Source organism: Brassica oleracea, unplaced genomic scaffold, assembly GCF_000695525.1.
Source record: "Brassica oleracea var. oleracea cultivar TO1000 unplaced genomic scaffold, BOL UnpScaffold00858, whole genome shotgun sequence".
In the NCBI taxonomy this organism is placed as follows: domain Eukaryota; kingdom Viridiplantae; phylum Streptophyta; class Magnoliopsida; order Brassicales; family Brassicaceae; genus Brassica; species Brassica oleracea.
The window spans coordinates 7071-32553 of NW_013617483.1; the positions used below are offsets into that span (position 1 = coordinate 7071).

A 25483-nucleotide genomic window follows, 5' to 3' on the forward strand; every position below is an offset into this window, starting at 1 on the left:
GTCATTCTATTGACATAGCTATCTGCCCATCGATCGACAAAAGGCCTCCATCATTGATCAACATCCGTCCAAAACCAAAACCCACTGTAAGCGAAAACCCTAATTTTGATAACCAGTATCTAACACCAGACGAATTTGGCATTTTCAGGGACCCAGATGGCTACGCAAGAGCAATAGATGGCATGCACTACAAGTATCCAAAGAGGACATTGCAGACATTCTTCAGATGGCTAATGGAGCAAATAATCTCTTCATTCAACAACGCACCATTCCAGCACATCAGCAGAGGGTTACAAAAGAGTTCTATCGACAGACGTCTAGAATTCTGCAGAAGAGCCTTTGACCTTTTTGGAACCAGAAAATTCTACTGGGAAGAGAAGGATGAGTATGAAGTCTACAGAGATGATCAGGGATGTGCAAGAGATGTTGATGGACACATCATCAATGTATCCAATGGGGATATCAGAAAGCTAATGGAAAGAGCTTCGAGAGATGAGCACAGCTACAGATGTCTTCCAGAACATGCTAACTCATTCACACAGACCAAGCTGGTACTAAAGATCTACACCAGGGATGAGATCAATGAGATGTTCTACGGAGTCTATGGAGCCCAAGAAAAGAACGAAACTGACTTCCAGATGAAGCTTGATGGTGTTTAGTATCCACTGAATGATAGCACCAGCTGGTTGACTACATGCATGGAGGAGATGAAGCAAGACATAGCCAAGATTCAGCATGTGGCCGACAAACATCGATCACCATCGATCGACAGACGCCACTCAACATCGATCAACAGACGCCACTCAACATCGATCGATGACAACACAAAGAAATCACACCCGATGAAGTCTTAACCAGATTTTCACACTAGAGCAGCGATTGATCAATTAGTAGACGAGATCTACAGAACTCTGGAAACTACAAAAGAAAGGCTTGATAGGAGATGTGATGACATCTATTTCCCAATGGATCTTAGTATTAGTGCTTTGACTTCCAAGATAGAAGCAATACAAGGGAAATTAGTAGAGATTCAGAGTTACATTGCCCGTCGACCAGAAGCATCAGCATCGATCGACAGACGCAACAACAAATCGACCGACATTTTTAGACAAACATCGGTCGACGACGCTACAAACCGAGGCAGGCTAGTACCAAAGGTGACATCAGACATGTCTGATACACACAACCAGGGAGAGAAGATCTCAGCTGATACTTACGCCACACTCAGAAGACATCGGTTCAACCTTGAGAGTCTTGGAGATAGATTGCAGAAGATAGAAAATTCAACTGTAATAATGAAAGAAAAATGGCGCAGAGGAGATGAAGCAATGCAAGACTTCACTGGTACATGGTTCAACAAGCAAAGAGAAGAGATGGACACTTGTTTTCCAGCAAGTTCCAGCTTACAAAACTACTAGCCAAATCACCTCCAAAGTCAAGCTAAATGACTATAACAAAGTGCTGAGTGGGAGGCAACCCACTATTAGGAAATATTTATTGGTTTTAATAATCTAGTATTTATGTTGGTTTTTATTTATTTATTGAAGGTCATAAAAAAATAATATAAAAAAGATCCAAGTAGATGATTGCCGTGAGTATCGACCGACGGAACACTGCCGACATCGATCGACAGTAAATAACTTGCCGCGACCGATATCAACACCTTTACATTGGTCGACATCCATTCTGGTCTGGTATATCGTTCTAACTTGTTCCATTGAGACCTTATGATTTAGTTATCACCATAACTCCGACTGAATTTACACTGGGGACAGTGTGGTTTAAGTTTAGGGGGAGGTTTACTGATATTAGTTTATTTATGAGTCTTATTAAAGTGTTTTCAAAAAGTTCTTATTAAGTCAAGAAGGGGATAATGAACTTATTAGATTTTTTGCTTGTTATATAACCACTCTTTAGCACCATTTTAGACTTACTGATTGCAGATAGTACTAAAGATACTAAAGTGGATCAACATGTCAACTATTCACACTTGCTGAGATTGTTTTAAGGAACCAAAGCTGACCTCCAACACTAAACTTGACACAACTACTTGTCTTGGGGCCTTGTATACATGGGATCAGATTCTTCAAACAAGTCTGGAAGGTAAAGCTTTGTGTAGATAGATTTATCATCCTCTCTCTCTCAATTTTCGAAATATAGATTAAAATTCTAGATATAGTTTAAAAAAAAAATTATTACATATTTATTATTATTAGAGATTTACTAGGAATGGATTCGAACATGACTTGGTGGCTACAACCATTAAAGCTTGCTTCATAAGAATTCTACAGGTAAAGGATTAGAACATGACTTGGTGGCTACAACCATTAAGGCTTGCTTCACAAATAATCCTAGGATATAGGTCAAAAAGAAGTGAACAGGATTTGGTGGCAACCAACATTAAGTCTTGATTCATGGAAACCTGTCCAATCTTGGTCAATCATCTTGCAATATAAGCAGATTTTGACTGATAGAGAAAATCAGTAGAGAGAGAGGATAGGAACTAATGTTTACCTGCAGTTCCAGATACTTGTTTGAAATTCCTTGCATCCTGTGATCGATACTCCCAAGGTAAAGCATGCACTTTTATTATTCTAAGAAATGAGGTTGGTAGTGAGGAAAGTCAGACAGGATTTGCTAAGTTGTTGGTTAGGTGAATTTGGTTGCTAAACTAGGATATGGTATAATGTGCTTTTGTGATTAGGACTTCTTAGATGTGGATTGCAATATTGTAGATGTGATGATTCTAAGTTTAAAATTATGTGAGTCCCTGCTGTTTTCAAACCTCTTTCAGAGTGACTGCATGTTTGTTTCGCTTGAGGACAAGCAAAAAGGTAAGTCTGGGGGAGCTGATAGACCAAGGATTTGACCCACTTTTACCCATGGTTTATAAGTGTTTTAATTGCTACTTATTATATTATAGAGTCTATTTAGAGTATTTATAGGATCAAGAGTGATTTGGAGGAAAATGATGATTTTGGAGCATTTTGGAGATATTTGGAGTAAGCACCCGAGATAACCATCGAGCTCGACCATCGGTCGATGTTGAAGAAGAATAATCGATCGATGCTCACATCTTGACATCGATCGACAACAAAGTGCGCAGAAAGCCCGTTTGGTCACAGCCGACTTAGAGCCCAAGTCTTCACCAATTTACAAGATTACCCCTGACGAGTTTTAACCTAATTATATAAGTTTTGCCAACATTTTAGAGGAAAAGTGTGCTTTCTTGTTTTACTATTTTCACAGCAAAGGTGTTCTAAGATTTTTAGTAGATTGGAGAGAAGATCTAAAGTTATTTGTGATTGGAACTCCATTGATATCTATCTATTATTCTAATGCAGTTTTCATACCTATTTGCTTTTATGAATTGCTTGATCATGTCTGAGTAGTTTCCTTGTTAGATTTTAGGGTTTAAATAGGTTATGAGGGATTAGCCCCAGCTATGGATTGCTAAGTTGTGATATTAATCAACAGAATTTTCATTAATGCATGATTCTAGATTAGCTACCTAGAACTTGCCCTAGGATTGTTAGGTATAAGCGACAGCTTTCATCTCATCCTGAAACCATTCTAATTGAGCTAAGATCTTGCTAAGAGTAAAGCGAGAGCTGATCTAGTGAGCTTAGTGAGCACATTCAACCCGCACATTAATGCTTGACTAACAGCGTCGATCGATATTCTTATCGATATTCAAATAGAATAATCGGTCGACGTTTCAAATAGTGCATTGATCGATATTCATATAGAATCATTGATCGACAATGGTCAATAGATGAACCTAGAAAGCGAGAGCCTAGTGGTTCGTTTATAAGTGTTGAGCTCTACAATATCATGCATGCAACTTGTTAGGCATCTATAGGATTATAATTCCAAATTTCCTGAATAAAAACCCTAAGTATAGCTATTTCCTTTTAAGCACCAAAACCTCAACCAATCAATCGAGCAATTACTTGCTCAAACAACTGCAACTTTACATTTAAAAAATTAAACCATCAAGCTTAACAAGTCTGATTAGATTTATTAGGTTCCCTAACTCCTTGTGGATTCGATCCCTAAGTACTACAATTGAACCTCTTATTTGAGAGAGTAAAATCATTTTTTATGGTAATTTGAGTGATATCAATAAACACCGTCATAGCCCAACCAAACTTGCAAATCAACTAAAACATTCTGACAATTTTTTGTTTCCATCAAAAATAAAATATCCGGGAAATGGTTTTGACGCATCTCCCACAGTCTCTGAATTGTCAATCCTTGAGGCCGCCCCAAGCCTTGATAATTTCAACTCATAATGCTCATTGGGAAGAGGGAAATCCCTCATTTGGGATCACCGTAAGGAATTGCGCCTTGTTGGTGGAGATCTCTGTGTCTCCTTGGTTTTTCTTCTTCCTCTTCCTCGATCCCACTTCCTGTTTTCCTTCCCTTCTCTCACCACTCAGCGTCTTATCTTCTATCGGCAATGGTACCAAGTTTCTTTGTCTTTGCGCTCTTGGTGGTCTCCGCCTGATAGGGGCCCGTTTTCTAACTGTCCCGGAAGAGCACGGTTCAGAGAAACCAGCCCGAAACACCGTTGGACAGTCAGAGAACGTTCCCCTAAAGTCACCCTCCGAGTCCTCTGATCGGTCTGCACTGTTGCTTATAGGAGCGTTTAGAAGATACATGTTTCTGTTAGCCTTCATGGAGGCCGACATGAGTTTGTTTGGATTAACATTGAGGTCTCAGTCGCATCTTTCCATTTCCTTCTCACCATAGTCGAATACTGGACCTTTGATTTTGTTGAGCTCTGTTGTAGTGATCGGCGCTGCTTCCAGTCTTAAGACCGTCCTTTGTACTATTGGGTCCCTCTCAGCTTCTTTAACAGATTTCTTCACCTTATCAATTTTGATTGCCAATGCTTCACCTGTGTCGGCCATAAGGAACCTTCTCATTTCCTCTAGAACTTCATTAGCAATTTTTGGTCTCCCTGTCAGAGGATTGATCGCCACTTGCTCCTCTTTTAGTACTCCAAACAGAGGGTCACTCTGTTTAAGCACCGAAACTAATTTGCTTTTCTCAGTGATAATATTTTCTCTTCTCATTTGAGCCATCTCTTGTCTTTTCTTCACCTCCCATGAGCATATACTCTTCTCATGGTTAAGCCTCTTGCAGGTGAAGCACCTTTTCTGAAACTTTTGAATGTCAAAGTGTATGGTGTGCGTTTTGCCTTCCCCCCATATTAAGAACTTTCACCATTCTCAAGGGATTGGCGACATTAAAACGAACTTGAACTCTGATGAAAGGTTGAGTTATTGGCTTCGACGGATCAAAGGCCACCACCTTCACTTCTCCTAGCATTCCTCCAAGAGACATCAAAGCCGAATGGGTGTAGTAGTTGACCGGAATCTTGCTTATCTGAACCCATAGCGGTATATATTGAAGATAGTCATCAGGTGGGTTCTCCATCCATCTCTCTAGTACCATAGGCCACTCATTAAAGGTTTGAACTCCTTTCTCCAGAACATCAAGCAAATCATGTTCAGTTCTGAAGATGAACTGAAATTTTTCTTCAGAGAGCGCTATTCCCTTATTCTTCCTTCTTTCTGCCATTTCCTTGGCATGGTCAGGATAAGACCCGTGATTTTTTGACATTCCGGGTTGAGAATTCTTCCAATGATGCTTAGAGCATTTTCTTCAGCCGAGCTAAACCCAGGTAATTCTGGCATCGTAAACGGAACGTCTTCTACCAATGAAAGGGCCATAAGAGCTCTGTCGATAGCAGCAGACATCTTGAAATGTTGCTTTAAATCACCCAAATTTTAGATCCAGAATAAATGTTGAACCACCTTATCTTCAATGAAGAAGAACAAGTAGGTGAAAAACACTTAAGATATTGTGCCTAAAAGCAGAATATAGTAAATGAAAGAGAAAGTACTGAACTTTTAACTAGAAAACGTGTGAAAAATGCTTTGCCCAATCTTTGATTTAAGAAAAAACACGAGCTCCAAAACACTTAAGCCCACGAGGGGTTCCTAGAGAGCGCTTTCTCGCTCAACATCTCGCATCCGTTGGATAATTTTTTTTAAAAAGGGTATTTTTGACCTCTTTTTGGAACTTTATATAGAAAATTTAAAAATATTTTAGTACACTCTATTGCCACTTATATATTTTTAATTGTTTCACTCTTTTTGTTTTACTTTATAAGATAACTAGATTTTGACCCTCCTTTTTAAGGGCATGTATATCTTTTGTTTTACATTTTCTTAAAAATTTAATTTTTATGTTTGTGTGTTTTAGTCATATTTGTGTTTTTTTGTATAATATTTTTCTTAAATGATTAATAAAAGATTTTAATAATTGTATTAAAATAGTTGGACTACACCTATATCAATAGGTCATGTTCCTGTTTTAATAGAATAAATATTTGTGTCATTAGTCATATTTGTGTTTTTTTGTATAATATTTTTCTTAAATGATTAATAAAAGATTTTAATAATTGTATTAAAATAGTTGGACTACACCTATATCAATAGGTCATGTTCCTGTTTTAATAGAATAAATATTTGTGTCATTAGTCATATTTGTGTTTTTTTTGTATAATATTTTTCTTAAATGATTAATAAAAGATATTAATAATTTTATTAAAATAGTTAGACTACACCTATATCAATAGGTCATGTTCATATTTTAATAGAATAGATTGTATTATTTTAGCAGTATTATATTAATTAGATATCTAATGAGAGCATCTCGCTGACAATGTTGATGTTACAAATTTTCTACTATTTGTTATTATCTCCATCCCAAAATTTTTTAATAGCATATAATATAATTATAATTGAATTTTAGGTGTATATTTTAAAAGTTTTTCAGTTAAAAATTTGTAAATAAGTTTGAGATATCAATTAAATATTGAAATTAGTTTATTCAAAATGTTAAAAACTCTTAGATATTTGTATTTAAGATTCTAATTATAAAATGCAAATAGAGGATCCTCTTTGCATCTTTGGAAAAAAGAGAAACAGACTCGATCTATCTTGACCTTATCTTCGGGAATATTTTGAGACCACTATATTTTTAGGAATGACTTGTTGCGCTTTATAATGTTTTGTTATATAACTAGGGTGTATTATATAAATAGGGCAAAAGATCAGAAAACGGTTGTGATAAAAATGTAAACTCGTTATAAGCGTGGATGAGTCGAGAAATATATAGAGCAGAAAATAGATGACACACAAAGTTTGTTAACAGGGTTCGTTTTCTACGTCCCCGCAACCTCTTCCAGATTTCATTGATCACTAGAACAAGAATGAAAATACACCATTATTTGCTAACGCATACATCAGATACAAACCTCCTGACACGCTCTTTTCTATATAGATATCTATGAAGATTAGGAATCAAGCACGCATGCATTGATCACCATCCGGTCGCACCAGAGCTCACTGTCTTAACACAGCTGCAATCTTCTCAGACATTCTCAATGAAACTGCGTGTGCTAAACTCCCCTTGAGTGTAGGCTTCAACCTCCAAGTCTCCAAAGATATGTCACCATGTACTTCACCAAGTACGTCAGCACCCAACGTACACTAGTGATACAAAATGCTTGAATCTCCAAGTACACACGAAGCTCACCACTAGCTCCAAGTAATGGCCAGCTCCATCACACACAACGTCAACACGGACATCACCATACACAGCCTCAATACCAACGCCACCAAACTAAGTCAACATCGGACTCCATCACGAACTGCTTCAGAATGTACTTTGACACCAAGCAATACAATAAACAATGAAACCTCTCTCTTTATTCTCTAGGTCTTCCCAGGCATGCCCCTCCTTATATAATAACCATAATCTTTCTCTCTAAGTTCATTAAATGCACTTTAATGAACTTTCATTTCCATATAAGGAAACTTTCTGTTTTTCTCCAAGTAACACTTCCTCTCCAAGCAAAACCCTTTTACTTAATCGAAAACGTCATTTGTTTCAACAAGATATTCTCTTTCTTTTTCTAAGATCAACTTACACATGCAATCCATGTCAGGAAACTTCTTTGTGAACATCTTCACAACTCAACGTGTTGACACACGTCTTGTAGTACATCACGAACTACGAGAGAAAACCTTAGGAAATTACATCTTCAATCTCCCCCATTTTGACTATGTATGTGAACTCAACAACTCAAACATGAAGCTGCATCTCCAATCTCTCTCTTTGAGTCACATCGTGGTCAAAAATTAATATGAAGATGATCGTCATCCTCTATACTGAGGATATAATCTCATTCAACCATCACCATAATGACCAGATCTTCCAGGACACATATTCCTGAGCCGTATCCCACCATGATTTGCTCCTTGACCAAAATCAAAACCGTCAATCCATATGACCTTGCTGTAGTCATAGTAGCAGCCCTTACAGCAGTCAAAGTAGCAGAATTTTCACCAGTCAATGTAGCACTCGTAGCTTTACCGTCTGTTGCAGTCCATGCCGAACTCTTAACCATCAAATTTGTAGCACACGCCGCTACATTCTTCGATGTTCCTTTAGACACAAAAACATATCCACCTTTAGAAGATTTCCTTTTTAATCCAAGACCACACCGATCACTTTGTCCAATGCTGAAATATGACGCAACTTTCCTCTTGTTGCATTCTCCTTCATCTATTCACCAGCCATGGACCCAATATAAGAATTGTCCCGCCCATTCCACGAAAAACTTTTCCTCGAAGGAAACTTAACTCTCTCCATCAATCCTGACTTAAACTCTGCCATACTTCATGACGTAGTTTCTGTCACTCGACATGATCTACTCGAAACTAGTCGTAAACTCTATCGAACCCCGATCTGATACCAATTGTAAGTGCGGATGAATCGAGAAATATATAGAGCATAAAGTAGATGACACACAAACTTGTTAACGGGGTTCGTTACCTACATCCCTGGGACCTCGTCCAGATTTCATTGATCACTAGAACAAGAATGAAAATATATCATTATTTGCTAACGCATACATCATGCACAAACCTCCTGGCACACTCTTTTCTAGATAGATGTCTATACAGAACTATCAGCATCAGATCGAGAGCTACTACAACAAGAAAGTCAGATTTCGACCTCTCGAGTTAGGCGATATCGTACTGCGCAAAGTGTTCAAAAACACCATGGTTGAACGCCGGTAAGCTCGGGACCAACTGGGAAGGCCCGTACAAAATCGCTCAAGTCGTCAAACAAGGAGTCTACCGACTCGAGACGTCCACTGGTGAAGCCGTTCCCAGAACATGGAACTCCATGCATCTACGACAATATTATTCTTGAGAATATATCGAGCCACCGAGTAACTGACACTCAATCACTTCTACTTGATCAAGTTAAAACATTACCGAGTGAATGACGTACCGTCACTTTCACTCGCCAAACAAAAAAAAACTCGAGTGAATGCGCATCCACTGCCACTTTCACTCGGAGAAAAGGAACTACGAATGGCTTGATCCTCTCTCAGAGTTACGTAGGCAGCTTTAATCGGTCCATCTATAACCAAAAAAAAACAAAAACAAACTCTCCTAGCGAGACGAAGCACTTACTCGCTTCCGCGATGCTTATGCACGAGAACGACCCGGTCTCTTGGACAAACGAACTAGCACTCGCGCCCCAAAATTGAACGCATCCTAATCAGACTCATGTTCAGGGGACTTTCAGTCGCGCCATGGTTTTAGCAGATACGACTAAGATGATAACTTTCAGTCATCTTATGATTCTCTAAGTTGGGTTTGGCCGACCGAATGCTTTGGAATTACGTTAAGATCGACTAAGAACTGTTGTCGTTCCAAAATGTTCAATAAATCTAAGGTCAAAGGACTGACGGATCGACCATGAAACGATTTACTTTGAATAAACCAAGTCATAGCTCAGAACTATCGACACGAAGCATTCCACCTCGATAAGTCCAAAACGAGGGTCACCAAGCAACTGATCGACCCTTGGGCTTACTTTGAGGTCGACGAAATGGCTTAGCTAAGGAATTCGTTAAAATCCTAAGTCTACAAAGAATAATACTCTATGACTTACTGAAGAGTTTAGTACGATTCTAAGTCTAGGAGCAATCAACGACTTACTGAAACTTAACGAAATTCAAAACACAACTTGAACATAAATCAAGGTTCAAAATTACAACAACAAAAGCCTCAGGGGGCTAAAAGCAAAAGGTCTAAGAAAAACAACAACAACAACAACAAGTAAATCAATCCTCCGTGTGGGATGCCGACAGGATGATATTCGGCTCTTGGGTCTGCTCTTCAGTGAGAAGCGCCCCTTCGGTCTCGACTGGCTCCGATCCCAGCGGCCCTTTGCCCGACGGTTCGACGCTCGTTTCTTCAACCGGTCCTTCAGCAGGAAGCACTTCTTTGATCGCAACCGGTTCCAACCCCAGCGAACTTCTGTCTGTATATGCGTCTGTTAGTTTCGGATCCTTCGCCTTTTCGACCAAGTCTCCCTTAGCTGAGGCCGCTCCAACTTCCCCACTGTCAATTTGGTCTTATGAAGAAAAGTTAAAAATCTCAAGCATTCTTTTATCGGTCTGATTGCCCCCTGACGATGCAGAACCCTTGTCACCAAGCTGAGGAGCAACTTCGGAAGTTCCTTTAGAGATCACAGGTTCTCACGTAGGTCTCACGGGCTCGAGCTCAGTATCGTTCAAACGGTCGCCCGATCGCTCACCGAGGGAACTACTCGGGGTCTAAAAAATGATCGCAGTCCCGGGATCGACAATGCCCGCGTCCGATCCGTACGGATCAATCCCCGCCAAAACATACTCGTTGAGGAACGGTGATTTGAGGAGAAGTGGAGACAGAGTCAAGTCAGTTTCCGGGATCTCACCAATGTCGAGTCGCCTAGCCTCCAGATCGAAGTGGTTCTTTTGCTCGGAAAACATGCCAGATGACTTCTTGAGGAATGTCACGACCATTTGCCTTCAGCGACTCAAGACACTTCCGCGTACCGAACGCTTGGCTGTAGAGAAGGTGAGCATTGTCGAAGTCCTCGCGATGAGCTTCCCGACTACGGATGTGGTTGAATCGGCGGTTGCATTTTGCAATCATTGTAGTCTGGACCTTCACTCGCTCATGAGTAACTTCAAAATTCCAAAAGTCCTTGAGCCGATTGATCTCACGAACGTGTCTGAGAGACGCGGTTTTCTGCTCTTCCTCCAAAGCAGGCTTCTCATTCTCCAGAACGGCTTTCTCTCGCTCGAGTCCCTTATTCTTTTCACGAGACGGCTTGAACTTGTCATTCAACTCCCCGAACTTCTCCAGGAACTTCACCTTCTGAGTCGTCTTCTCTTCCAGCAATATATCTTTCTCCACAGCAGCCTCGTCATCGAACTTCTTAAACTCACCCGTTTTTTGGGTAAGGGCTGCGTCCTTCGCCCGTGCGAGCTTCTCAGCTTTCTTCAGCTTAGCGAGACTCTCTTTTAAGACAGCGTCATACTTCTCGATGATGTAGTTCATGCTTTCGTCACTCTGCGCAAACACAAGCCAACGTTAGGATCAGATAGAAATTTTCTCTACAACGGGAATTAAAGAAAGCTGTGACCCTTACCAAAACCTTGGTCCTCGCTGCATCGATGTAACGCTCCCAAAAACTCAGATCCTTAACCGATGGTATATCGTTCGCACCACCTCGGATCTGACGGACTAACTCAGCACATTCCTTAGAGGCGTAAGAGAGCGGCGTATCGCCATCATACTTGAATTCCACGTGATCAGGAAATTCAACGTGAGGCCTCTTCCAAGCGGAACTGCCCCCAGTCGCCGGAGGCGCGATGCGAAGAGTGTCAGCTGCGACCGGTCGAGGAACCCCCGCTCCATCTCTCTCCTCAGTCACCTTAGAGTGGTCTTGTTCGCTAGAGGCCGGCGCGTCCTGCTCGATAGATGCTTTCCTCCTATTCTTTTCCCAAGGAACGACCGGAGAACCGCTCAACCCATCATCGGTCTGAGCCACGATACCATGACCCGAACCACCGTGAGCAACAACCTCTCGATCCTCTATGCCTTCCCCAAGTTCCGGCTCTTCCTCCACAGAATTCTTCTACTTCTTTTCCTTCTTCTTCTTGTTTTTGGGAGGCTCATCCAATCGAACATCAGTAGCGGCCTCCGATGAGCCCTCTTGAGTTGCCACGACAGACGGACCAGGAGCAGATCTCTTCTTTCCTTTCTTCTTGGACTTCGCCGGTTCGCCAGTTTCTGGCGCCGAGTCTTCACTCGAAGGCTCGACGTCGACGGGATCAGGGACCGATGCTGGCTGAGTACTAGCAGGTGAAGTCTTTTTACGAGTCGCCCCACCAGAAGTCCCCGTCGGCTTGTTACCCGACAAATCGCCCTATGATCGCACTCAAGTCGGGTAGAGACTTCATTCTTCTGGCTGCGTTGATTTCTTTCTGCTCCACCCTGGTGAATAGAGAGAGTCGTCGTTTATTGCCAACCCCTAACGGTAGAAGATCAGATCTCCAATCCCTTGCGAGAAACCGACGAATAAGGCCACGACAAAAAAAAGAGAGAGATAAAAAAATGAAATGACATGTTTGAGCAAAGGGGTTAAAGAAATTTACTTCTCGAAATCCTTTCAACGGTAATGTTCTCCCAACTTTCCTGAACCAGCGATGGGACGGCGCGAGCGTTCGCTATGAACTCTTCAGGGTACGCAGCTGTGTCCGGGTGATCAACTGCAACAAAAGACGAAGTCATTAGGAATAAAGAAGGAGGTAATAACGAGTTATCAACAGCATTCTACCGAGTTCGGGACTCTATAGAAATCGAAAGGTATCGCCGGGCGGGTCTTCGAAGGCGAATTCGTCTGACTTGACGAAGAAATGGAAGCGCTGCCACAACTGCGTCTTGTTGGGATGCCCAGCAACCACGTTGTAGTTCGGCCTCATCTGGATTGAGAATAATCCGTCTCCCTTTGACTTGAGGTACGTCAACTCTTCAAAAGCTCGGACGCTCTTCGACACATCGATCTCCGCGGCCATCACCATCAGTGCAACCGCGAGAAGGAGCGAACCGTTTAAAAACTGAGAAATCGCTGCGTCGCAACATCTCGCATAGGAAGCAATGAGTCGAGGGAGCCGAAACCAGAGACTCGTTTCATCCTGAAAATACGACTCGTATACGCATTGGAATCCCACCGGAGGGGACCACAGTCTTTGGGCCTTCGTAGGGATGAGAAAGGTTACTCCGACTCCTCGACACTCCCTTAACAAAATCTTCATGCTGCTCGGAGTCGAGCGAGTCTCTTCAACGTTCTCCCAGGATTGCCCTTCCACGTTCGGCGAATGCATCAACTCCTACGCTAACGCAGGAAGCTCTTCGAAGATCCCTCCAAGATGGTAACAGGTCGGAACGAATTCGGGAGGGGAAACTTTACCATCGCTCGCTCCACCTCGACAGTCTCTCGCGCAATCCTGAGCAGCAGAGGTAGCATTCGCTCTTTCTTCACGAAGCTGTCTCGCCGACTCGACAACTAGAACCCTCTGAGGTGTGTCCATGTTCGATGTGTCCATCATGGCTTCGCGATGATGGAAAGAGGATTCGGAAAGAGGATTTACGTCAGCATCTCACACATGTCTTGATTCAGTCGCCACTGCTTTCCCTTTCTGTTCTCTAGACAACCTTCTGCCCGACGACGTGACGATTGACAGAGAACGACAAACACGACTCCTAAAAATCTACGACTAAAAAGCTAGAGAGAGAAGCAGAGAGAAGGGGAGAGAAAGTACCTAAATCGGATGAAGAATGAAAAAATGAAAGGGGAGGAGAGTATTTATAAGGAAGGAACGCCGCATCCCCCGAGGCCTCATCATCTGGTCTAAACGGGCCTAGATGGGCCCATTAAAGCGCGTGGACGTCCACGCTGTCCCGCGACGCTTCGACTTCTCGAGGCGAACCGAAACCGGTTTAGGCCAAAACTAGTGGTTATGCCCGAAACCAAAGAAAACCGTCGGTTCATCCAAACTGACGAACCCCAACGACTCGACACCCAAGCGCAGCATGCAACGATCAATCGCAAGAAAATGCGTGACGCATCCAGCCGAAGAAATGAGCGAGATCACGGGTCCAGAACATATATCCTTTAGACCTTGCTTCCAAATTCACTGAGTCGGCTACGCTACTCACCAGTGAACTGGGGGGACTTACTGTTGGGTATGGACCTGACCCTCGCAAAAGGCCCACATCATAGTTGTCCTAACCCATAACCGTGTGGAAAAGATTCGGCTCGCCGGCTTGCGAGCAACCGATCGGCTCGACTCGAGACTACTTTTAGTCGATCAAACGAGCGATTGAAACCAGTCGACTCGACGACTCGAAGCAGTGGCCCGATAGTTCGGCCCAACCGACGGAAGGCCAATCAAGTGAAAGCGAATTAGGTTATCGATCGACCGCCTATATAAGGGAAGCAAGAAGCAATGAGAAGGGGATCCAACTAGGGTTTCATTTCTCTTTCTCGCTGATTTGTACCTTTCGGCGAACTAGTTTTTCGCCGGTTTGCTTTCTACTGCTTATTTCCTTATTTGTAAATCGACCGAACGATTCTCTGATCTAATAAACGCCTTTGTCTCGACCTACGGACGAGTTCTCGTCTCTTCTTTTCACTAGTTTATCGACAGTTCTCGGTTCAAAACCAATAGTCGGAATACTCTCCGGTACGTCCGTTTTTTTCATGTATATGTTTTTATTTTTCTCTATTTTGTGCGGTATAATCTCCTAAAAGTTTCGGTTCCGCTTTTCTCTCACACTTTTTGCGTGCTTCATTCGCTTTCCGATCTGCTCAGGAAAGTCTGATTATGCCGGAAACAAGATCGACTCTTTGCTTTACATCGGTTTTGCTTGATTGTTTCTTCATCGAAGTGTAAAACTTTGTTCGTGTTATGTGAGCAGTGAGAACGAAGTATCTACATGCTAGATTCATCAAGAGATTCAGATAGTTGGGTGTTATACATGAAGATTTGGGGTTGCTGGTCGTGTTCTGACGGTGCTCTGAAGAGTGTATGCTTCAAGTATCTGTGGATTTCACTTACTCTGATCATTAAGCTCAAGTTGATTCTTCATCTGGAGATAGCAAAAAGTGTTTAGTCAGTTTCGAAGGATGAAGCTTTGGAGTCTGGAGCGAACAGCCAAAAACCAAAGCTTTCAGACATAAGTCAAGAAACTTTTCAAGGCTTCAAGCGGCAGAGCGGTAGTCGGACACTTTCAAGCTATGGCTACAAACCATGGATAGTGGAGGACATGTGCTTAATTTTTCATCATTATCCTCTCTGTCTTTTAGGTTTACTTTGGGCTAAATTGTAATTTGGGCTTAGTCGATCTTCGATCCTGATTCCTGACTTGTAATCCGTTCACTGTGGCTTTTATAATAAGACGACAAAAAAAACTAATAAGAGAACTCGATATACATAAAAATGTAAAACCTACAGAGACAAAAAATTGAGTACACTTGGACACCATATATTTGACTAATCGTTCAACGAATACATACAGAGAGACGTGCTTCTAAGACTACGCTAATGCCTAACTTTTATGGTGGTTTTCTTCTGGCTTTGGTCAAACCAAACTATTTTTTTAACCTTTCTCCTCCTTCTCATATTTGTCCTTTTGGCATATTCATTATTAATGTATTTTATATAATATAATATACCTTTTAATATTGGCAGGACTGATTTGATTTGATTTGATTTGTCCATTACTACTGGGCCTTGCGCATTAGTGTCTTGCGCATTAGTGTCTTGCGCATTAGTGTTCGGATCGAATTTTTCGGATTTTGGTTCTAGTTTTTACCTCCTAGATCACATTCCAATAAATTTACAAGTACGAATCGGATTAGAAAATAACATTTCCGAAGTAACCATATATCATTCGGATTCGGATTATATCGGATCGGTTCGGATATATACAAAGTAAAATTTAAAATTTAAAAGTAAAACATAAAAATATATACTTCTTTGTATATAGTGGAGTATTTAAGGTATTTATTTAAATTTTAAATACTTATTATTAGATATCATATCCAAATAAATATGAAATTGAATATTTGAAGTACATATTTATGTTTCAAATATTTATATTATTAATTTGGACATTCGGATCGGGTTTTTCGGATATTTTTTTGGGTTTTCGAGTTACCGAGTTATCCGTCCAGGTTCGGTTAATAACACTTCGGGTTCGGATTTATTTTGTAACACCCTACAAAATCTATTCAGGTATTTTTTACCTTTCGGATCGGGTACAGATCGGATTTTTCGGTTCAGATTTGGTTCGAATTTCGGATTACGGATTTTATGCCCAGCCCTAATTACTACTAGACGCCCAACCCAAACCTGCGGTCGGACTGGTAAACCCGTTGACCCAGCATGTATTCCGGTTTGGGTTTTAAGAAATATCCACTATTTAAAAACCCGATAAAACCCGCAAAAAATCGTTAAAACCCGGAACCCGGGCACCAGTTGAACCCGTGGATAAATTTTATTTACCATTTTAGTTTTTTTTTAAAAAAATTTGATATTAAAATCGGTTGGATATTCCAAATACAAAGATTAAGTTTTCAGTTTTTCACTTATCAATTTCTTAGTATCGTCTTTCTTGCGGCTGTCTCACATACTTTGTATCCCCCGACTAGGTTTATAGTTTTTATTTGTTCATCATTATATGTTTTGTATATATCAAAGTCGGTAATTTTATTCTAGTTGTTTATGCAAATACCAGATGACATGAATCATATTCTGCGTGACTTTTTTTGCTGTGACTATTGTTTTGTTTAATTACAATGATGTGTCATGTTCTGTTTGTTTTGTACAACACTATATATTTCCTTTGTCCTATCCATGATTTTTAAAAAACTGTGTGTATGATTTTTACAGGCAATGGAGACTGACCCTGAGGAAAACTACGAAGAAATAGCTGTTCCGAGGAAAAAAAGATATTCCATGGTCCTATGTGTGATTCAGTCAAAAGATTCAATAGTAAAACTGGTTTTAGAATGTGGATTTTGTCACAAAAAATACTAGGAGGTGGTATTAATAGGATGAAACATCATCTTGCTGGTATGAAAGGGGATACTGATGCATGTATGAAGGTTTCGGGAGATGTGCGATTTAAGTTTATGCAAACACTGAAAGAAATTGAGAGCAAGAAGAGAAAAAATATTCAGTTAGATGATTCTAACTTAGAAGGTCCCGAAGTTCAAGATGTGGATGCTGATGATATCATAGTTGATAGTGGTCCAAGTCAGAAGAAAAAGCAAGGTATTGACTTACACACATATTTCAAAAGAGGTGTGCATGATCCCTCTCAACCTACGATAAAGGCATGCATGCAAAGTAGAGAGAGAATTCATGATGTGGACATGTCAGTTGCTTTGTGGTTCTATGACGCTTGTATTCCGATGAATGTTGTGAATTCTCCATTTTTCCAGCCTATGATGAGTAAGGTAGGAGCTATGGGTCATGGATATGTAGGCCCTTCATATCATGCTTTGCTTGTTGGATTATTACGCGATGCGAAAGTGCAAGTTTCTTTGATCGTTGATAAGTTTAGAAGTACTTGGGCTACTACTGGTTGTAGTCTTATGGGAGATGGATGGAAAGACACTAGACACAGACCACTAGTTAATTTTATGGTTTATTGTCCTAAAGGAATTACATTCCTCAAGTCAGTTTATATTTCTGATATCTATGCAAGTGCTGAGAATCTATGCAACTTGTTTGCTGAAGTTGTTGGTATAATCGGTCCAGAGAATGTGGTTCATCTAGTGACTGATAGTGCGCCAAACTACAAAGCTGCAGGAAGACTTCTTTCTGAAAAGTTTCCCACCATTGCTTGGTCTCCATGTGCGGCTCATTGCATCAATCTGATTTTGGAAGATGTGGGAAAACTACCAATGGTTCTTGATTTGGTGAAGCGCATGTCTAAGGTCACCATTTTTGTTTACAACCATCAGTGGCCTTTAAGTTTCTTAAGGAAAAGATCTGGCTGGAGAGAGATCATCCGTCCTGGAGAAACTCGTTTTGCTACAAGTTTCATTGCTCTACAAAGTCTTTATCAGCACAAAGAGGATCTACAAGTTTTGGTTACAAGTACAGATCCAGAGTTTAAGAAGCTTTTAAAATCTTCTAAAACTAGGGAAATGAAGTCGATTGTCTTGGATGAGAGAGCGTGGAATAACTGTTTGGTAATTGTCAAGATTATGACTCCTATCATTCGTTTATTACGTATATGTGATCCTGATGAAAAGCCCTCGCTGCCCTATGTGTATGAAGGGATGTATCGAACAAGATTAGGTATTAAGAAGATGTTCGATAAGAAGCCTCTCTACGAGCCTTATACAAACATCATTGATAAAAGATGGGATCGTATGTTGCGCCGCGATCTTCATGCTACAGCACACTATTTGAATCCAAGTTTCATATATGATCAAGATTCATTTTGTGATAAGCCTGAGATTTTGAGTGGGTTGATGCGCGTATTTGAAAAGAAAAAGGAGAGTAGTAAAACAAAGCTTGTTCAAGTGCTTAGGGTGTATAGAGAACGTGAGGGAAGCTTACAGCAAAACCTCTCAGGCAGGTAACTTTTGTACATAAGAATTTGACTTGCATTGTTATTTTAGAGTATTATAATGTATATTATGATTGTTTAGATGAATGGTGGAGGTATTTTGGATATGATGCTCCAACTTTGCAAAAGTTAGCAATACGGATTCTTAGTCAAATTGCTTCTTCATCTGGTTGCGTAATTGGTCCGTATTTGAGAGGATCCACACCAAGAAAAGAAATAGACTTGAGCATCAACGACTAAATGATCTCGTATACGTCCACTACAATTTACGTTTGCAAGAAAGGTAAATAAGTTATTTTTATATACAAACCTGGTCATTAGGAAAAAGTAATGTTATTATTGTTTGGTGTAAGCTGTTTAAGGCTAAATTATATGCATAATCTCTTGAAAGGACTTCTCTTCGTATATTTAATATCTTGTAAGTTGTTGGTTGATTAAGTTTATTTGTTTCCAGTATACGCAACTTGAAACCCATGTGTCTTTGTTTCATTGAAGTAGCTCATGTGTTGTTTAAAACATACAGGTCAAAAAGGAAAAGATCATATGATCCTGTGGATTATGAATCCATCCACAAAACGGAGTTCTGGATTGTTGAAGAAGAAGAACCTGACGAACTTGATTATAATGAATTAGAGAATGCTCTTGCTGACGAATATCCCAAAGATGATGAAGACACAAACCAAGAAAATCTCAACGGTATTTTATAATTTTGATTGAACTTTTGATTTTTATATTTATGGTGTATAAATTGACTAACTATTTTGTTTGTGATTTTTAGAATTTTATGAAGATTTTACTATGCCACCCGAAGAAAATGAAGTGCACTATGATAAAGAAAACTTAAAATAGTTGATGTTATTTGGTATTAGTTTATTTTTATTATTGACAATCTATTACAATTTTGATGTTTTAGTTTTTTTTTTAATTAAATTTTGAGAGTATCATGCATATTAAACTCTTAAATATTTATTTTTAATAGTTATATATAATTATATATTAATTTTAAATGAATTTATTGACCCATGGTTCGTCCGCGGTCTAACCGGTGACATGGTGACTCAGAAAGCACTCTGGTTCAGTGTCCGGATCGGATCTCAAAACATTGCTACTAGTATATTGCCAAAGAAAAACGGACACTCCCATCCTTTTAATATTGATGAACGAGCCCAACCGGTAACCTGGTCAACATTTAATATTTTTGATGTATTTGGAGATAAATTAACAAGTGTCAGCAAACCTTCTTCAAAACGATCTTCCCTATTCCCTGTAATTATTCTAAAAGGGGAAACGAGAAAAAGGTACTTTCCGAAGAATTCCTTTTCTCAAAAACAAAACGTCTTTCCTTTTGTTAACCAATCTATGTTTGTATTTGTGCATAAATATATTTAAACCTGGGCGTTCGGGTATCCGTTGGCATTCGGGTTGTATTTTTTGGATTTCGCTTCTTTTTTATAACACCTCCTAGGTCTCATTCTAGTAAATTTGCAAGTACGGGTTGGTTCGGATATAATACATCGGGTTCGGATCGGTTTTGTATCACATCATAGAACCAATAAAGTAATCATATATCATTCGGATTCGGGTTATATCGGATCGGTTCGGATATACCCGAAATAAAATCTAAAATTTAAAAGTAAAACATAAGAAATATATATTTATTTATATATAACTAAGTATTTAAGGTAGTTATTTAAATTATAAATACTTATTGTTAGATAACATATCAAAATAAATATGAAATTGAATATTTGAAGTATATATTCATGTTTCATATAATTATATTGTATATTATTTTGGACATTCGGATCGGTCTCTACGGATATTTTTTTGGATTTTTGGTTTTTTCGGATTTTCGGGTTATCCGTACGGGTTCGGTTAATAACACTTCGGGTTCGGATATGTTTTGTACCACCTTACAAGACCCATTCGGATATTTTTTACATTTCGGACATATACGGATCGGGTTTGGTTCGGATTTTGGGTTACGGATATTATGTCCAGGCCTAAATATATTGCATAAAGAAGAACTAGTCCAAAACTTTAAGGGTGTGGTTTGCAGTGGCGAACCTACATTGCTCAAGAAGGTGGCAAGTTCCCTCACAAAATTTTCAAAGTTAGTTAAATATGCTTATATTTTAATTATTTTCCTCTTAGTAAACAACATTTCTAGCTATATTTTTTTGAGTTTACGTAAGATTTGCCCCCACAAAAAAATAATTCTACATTCGCCACTGGTGATTTGCAAACTGATGAGAGTTGACTAGGAAGTAGTTTTTTATACGAAACACTATTCAAACAGAGTCGCGCTATTTATAAGAAAAAAAAATATTTTTATCAGAATAAATTTAACATTCATTTAAAAAAAGAAAACTAATCCCAAAATACGAGCATCCAACTAGCCGTAATGTTAGAGACTTTAACAATAACTTATACTCCTAATATGTATAAGATTCAAATTTTGAAAATACCGATTGGTATGTATACAATGTGGATACTTTCTATTTTAAATTGCATGAGCGATTAGTGCATCTCTAACCCCACTTATATTTTACTCTAAAACGGGGAGGAAAATAGAGTAATGAACAAAATATAAAATTATTATTCTATAAATAGAGTATATTTTATTTTTTTGTTCATTACTTCATTTTTCACTCTATTTTAAAATAAAATATGGAGCGGAGTTGGAGATACTCTTATAACATATTTGGAAGCATTTATTTGGATTGTTATGGTGCAATTATTTTTTCATTTTAGATTTAGAAGTGTTAATACATTGACTGCCCTCGTACATCATCATGGATGACTTTGACCGATAGAGCTGATGAAAAAATAGTAGCAGTATGCTATAGAAACATGAACAATATATTCTCATAAATGTAATTAATAAATTGATTAGTAAAGCAGTGCATGATTCATATATAAAACTATCATACAAAATTAGTATATGATATACAATTTATTTATTTCTAAGTAATATATATATATATATATATATATTAATTTATTTTAAAATTATTTACAATAATAAATCATATTTAATTATATTTTAAATTTGACATACTATTCTTTTAAAAGATTTAACTTTAATTTTTTATTTTTTAAATATATATTTATTTTTTGGATACAAATATAATTTTTGATATTATTAAAGAAAAATAAATAAATTATATTAGCCTATTTTAAAAAAATATTTTAAATATAAATGTTGTACTAACAGTTTCATATGAAAGTATTAGGCAAAGAAACATTTGACAAGTATTTGTAACTTGTAAATGCTATTATATATATTTGTTTCTAATGATTGTTGACTGGATAATAAACATCATACGTTTTATACTAATATTTTGCCAATAAAACCCTATGTATATATACATTTTAAATTAAAATCAAGATTGTTGCCAGAGTGCCACCCACAACAACATTTGTTAGTTTCCATTTGTCCAAGAAACCTAATGAAATGTCATCGCGTATATATATATATAAACAGAGTAAACCAACGTAAAACAGCAAAAAATAAATTTAGCACATAACCATATGTTTTTTTTTGTATTACATGTGGTCTTTTGTCTAGACAAACTTCAATTTTATAGATTCTTACTTTCCACTAAAGGAGAAAGTGTTGAAAGTGTTCAAAGAACATGATAACAAAATCATCCTTAACAAACAAAAAAACAAAACAAAACAAAGAAGGATAGAGGCATAAAAAACACTTAAACAACTAATAGTGTGAAGAGATCCTCTAGTCTCAACTACCAAGCTGCAAAGTGGAACTCTTTGCAATGAAACCTTAAAATTAAAAACCACATTCTGTGATATTATTCCTGAGATTGAAATAGCAGCAAGTGCACAATTAACAATCCTTCAAATAGTTACACAACATAGGAGATTGAACACCATTTTGATAAACCTTTGGTTAGAACTTCAATAATTGAAGTGTCTCTAATTTCAATCATTTAATTCTGAAATAAAACCACTTAAAGTAGATGATGAAAGTGGAAGGGGAACAAACTCCATCAAGGAGGAAAACAAACAGTAAATATCAACAAGCAAGACCCAGGGAATTGACATGTCTCACATAACTCCATCAAGCTGCCACAACATAATAGAAAAGTATTTGAATATAACAAAGGCAGATGATAGTCCAAGTATTTATTACTTTTAGGTCATATATTAGGTCATATTTAGAGTCTTTATTATGTAATTTGAGCTTGTTTTAGGTCATTTATAGGTCTAGGTGCATTTTGGAACACTCTGAGGGTTGTGAAGAAAAATAGAGCTCGAAGAAGAAAGAATTCGTAGATGTACAAAAAAGAGAGTCAAGATATGATGTGAGCGTGGTCAAGATATGATGTGAGCGTCGACCAACGCTGTCATAGCGTCGACCGATGCTGATGCGAAATGGCAAAACCGACAAGACTTTCAAGAGAGTTTGTATTTTATAGGTTGGTATTACATATAGTCTAAAAATTAAAATGTATCATTGTTGAAACTTCTCCATTAAAATTAGCCTATATATATGATATAAAAGGATAACATATTTGAGAAAATTAATATTTCTTATGTTGCAATGCCACTGTTTTTTTTTTTATGAAATGTCAAATTTGATTCAAAGAAAATATACATGGTGTTACAGCATATGCTACCTTGTTTATGATTTTTTTCAAAACAGTGGAAAAAAGAATATAAAGACTACATAGATGCAATCTAGTGTTGGATGGAATGCTCTCTCTAGTTCTTATCATGCTTGAGAGTTGTAATCTTGTTCTTAACCATCCGGTCAATTTTTTTAAAAAAGGCTTCCAGGATTCTGATGAACCCCCTCATTTTTTTCTTGAATTTCTCTCCCTCCAAATAGTATAAACAGCCGACTGGAACCCATAACAAACGAGGAAGGACTCAACTCGCAAGCACTTCGACTGTGACATAAACGTTAGAACAACATTTCACTCATTAGTGTAACAACTTCCCATGATTACCCTCTTCAGGTCGCAACGCTACTGTTTAGTGAAAGTTTTTTTCTTAATCACTTGAAAGTTTTTCCTTGATTAGCAATAGAAAGATTTAAGTAACCTAGCTAATCTTAAAATAATGTATAGATATATGTATGCAGTGGCGGACTAGATTTAGATATTAGGGATGTCATAAATTGGGCTTTGGCCCAAAACTAAAATAATTTTTAGAAAAAATCAGTATAAAAGCAACATAACATGGAATTAATATCGGCAAACAGAATTTTTTTTTAAAAACCACGCACTCTACGTGCCCCTGATTTGGCGAGCAAAAAAGCGACAACCCTAATCCGAACCAGCGTTCTTCGCCGATTTTGCCGTCATCGTTCTATCCGGTGAGTCCCAGCTACCATCGTGGTCTCCTCCTCTCCTCCCTCCTCCGATCCAGCTCCTCTTCTTTCGATGGAAGACGATGTGTTGTCTTCGTCGAAAGACGTGACTCTGCAGCTTTCACTTCCGAGTCAGCGAGATTAATCATGGTTTCTCCAGTGGCCAAGACTCCTGAGGCTTTGACTCCATATGCTCCATCTCTGATGCTCCACCTTGACCGTTCTCAAGCCTCTGAATCTCTTAATGAGTCTGAATCTCTGGTTCCCGTGGAAAGCATTGCTGAAGTCAGTGCTGTTAATCATGCTGGATCTCTTGCTACTGATTCTCTGTCAGCTTCTCCTGCTACACATGACGCTTCCTCTCGTCCGATTGTAATGGAGAGTCCCTTTGTGCCTAGGGATGTCAAGTTGGGCGGCCCACACCCAAATGGGTGTGTACAGTTGGGCCATTTAACACCCATACCCAAAAACACCCACACCCATTTAATACCCATACCCAAAAACACTCACACCCAAGTTAGCCCATACCCATTGGATATAACCCAAGACCACCCATTATTATTCTTTTTAACAATTAGCTCAATTTTGTTCATAATCAATTATTGTAAACTCAATTTACAAACTTATATACTTATAGAAAATAAAAATTATAGAAAATTTGTATAAACTCAATCTAAACTCAATTTTAATGTCATTGAAAATTTCTGAATAAATCTATTGCGATAGAAAAAATTTCTTCTACGTCTACTCAAGTGCTTTATCATCCAATACTTCAAGCAAACAACACAAAAGTTCGTCCATCAGTAACTGCTCCTTTGAATCCTACCCAAGACGTATCCTCCTCTCAGTTTGTGCCATTCTTAGGCTCATGGGCTAAACCACTATTTTTCAAGCCTCATGCTACTCCTCCTGACCCAAGTACACCAAGAGAATACGATCCTGCGATTGTGGGAAACCAGCTTGCTGCTCTTTGGCCTTCTCTTAATGACAAGATCTTGAACAAGCAACCGAAAAGCAAGCACCCAACTCGCTCTTTACAGCTTCCGATTGAGAAATTACCACCTCCATAACTAAAAGCTGATGGTACACTCCGATTTCCGTGCGCTGCGAGATTGAGTCCACAGTCGCGTATCCTCTTCCGGGCTGCTACTCCTACCTACAGACTTGATGGTACACCAGAGCTATCTATTCCTTCTAAAGTTCTTAAACTTGGACCTGAGAACAAGGATGAATATGTTATTGGCAAATTCCATAAGGTGTTCTTTGCCTCTGGGTGGACTTGTCCATGCCGTAGTTAATAGGATTTGGGGTAGGAGTTGTAAGATCTCTTGCAAGAAGCTTGATGATTCATCTTATATGTTTCATATCCCTCATCAGTCTACACGTCATCGGGTTATTCAAAGAGGAGTTTGGCGCATTGATGATTGCTTGCATGCTCTTTGTCATGTCGTGGATTCCAGAGGGCTCTTTCAAAATTCCAGAAGTATCAACACTTCCGCTATGGGTTAATCTGGAAAATATTCATGATTGTTTTACTCCAGATTAAGAATAAGTCATATTGCAT

The 25483-nt window shown here is 38.7% G+C and overlaps 3 protein-coding genes across 3 annotated transcripts; 1 reads left to right on the forward strand and 2 right to left on the reverse strand.

Moving 5' to 3' along the window:
- Positions 1-4721: 4721 nt before the first annotated feature.
- Positions 4722-5589, reverse strand: LOC106320244. Its single transcript, XM_013758612.1, has 2 exons — positions 5266-5589; positions 4722-5165 (listed from the first exon to the last, which is right to left on the reverse strand). Exons 1-2 carry the CDS (start codon positions 5587-5589, stop codon positions 4722-4724), a joined length of 768 nt encoding a protein of 255 aa, XP_013614066.1.
- A 4633-nt stretch (positions 5590-10222) lies between these two features.
- LOC106320245 lies at positions 10223-13315 on the reverse strand. The gene is made up of 6 exons (XM_013758613.1): positions 12805-13315; positions 12633-12700; positions 12118-12357; positions 11584-11970; positions 10915-11498; positions 10223-10502 (listed from the first exon to the last, which is right to left on the reverse strand). Exons 1-6 carry the CDS (start codon positions 13313-13315, stop codon positions 10223-10225), a joined length of 2070 nt encoding a protein of 689 aa, XP_013614067.1.
- Positions 13316-17052: 3737 nt separating this feature from the next.
- Positions 17053-19430, forward strand: LOC106320246. Its single transcript, XM_013758614.1, has 3 exons — positions 17053-18590; positions 19105-19277; positions 19360-19430. The coding sequence occupies exons 1-3, from the start codon at positions 17053-17055 to the stop codon at positions 19428-19430; spliced, it is 1782 nt and encodes a 593-aa protein (XP_013614068.1).
- Positions 19431-25483: the final 6053 nt, after the last annotated feature.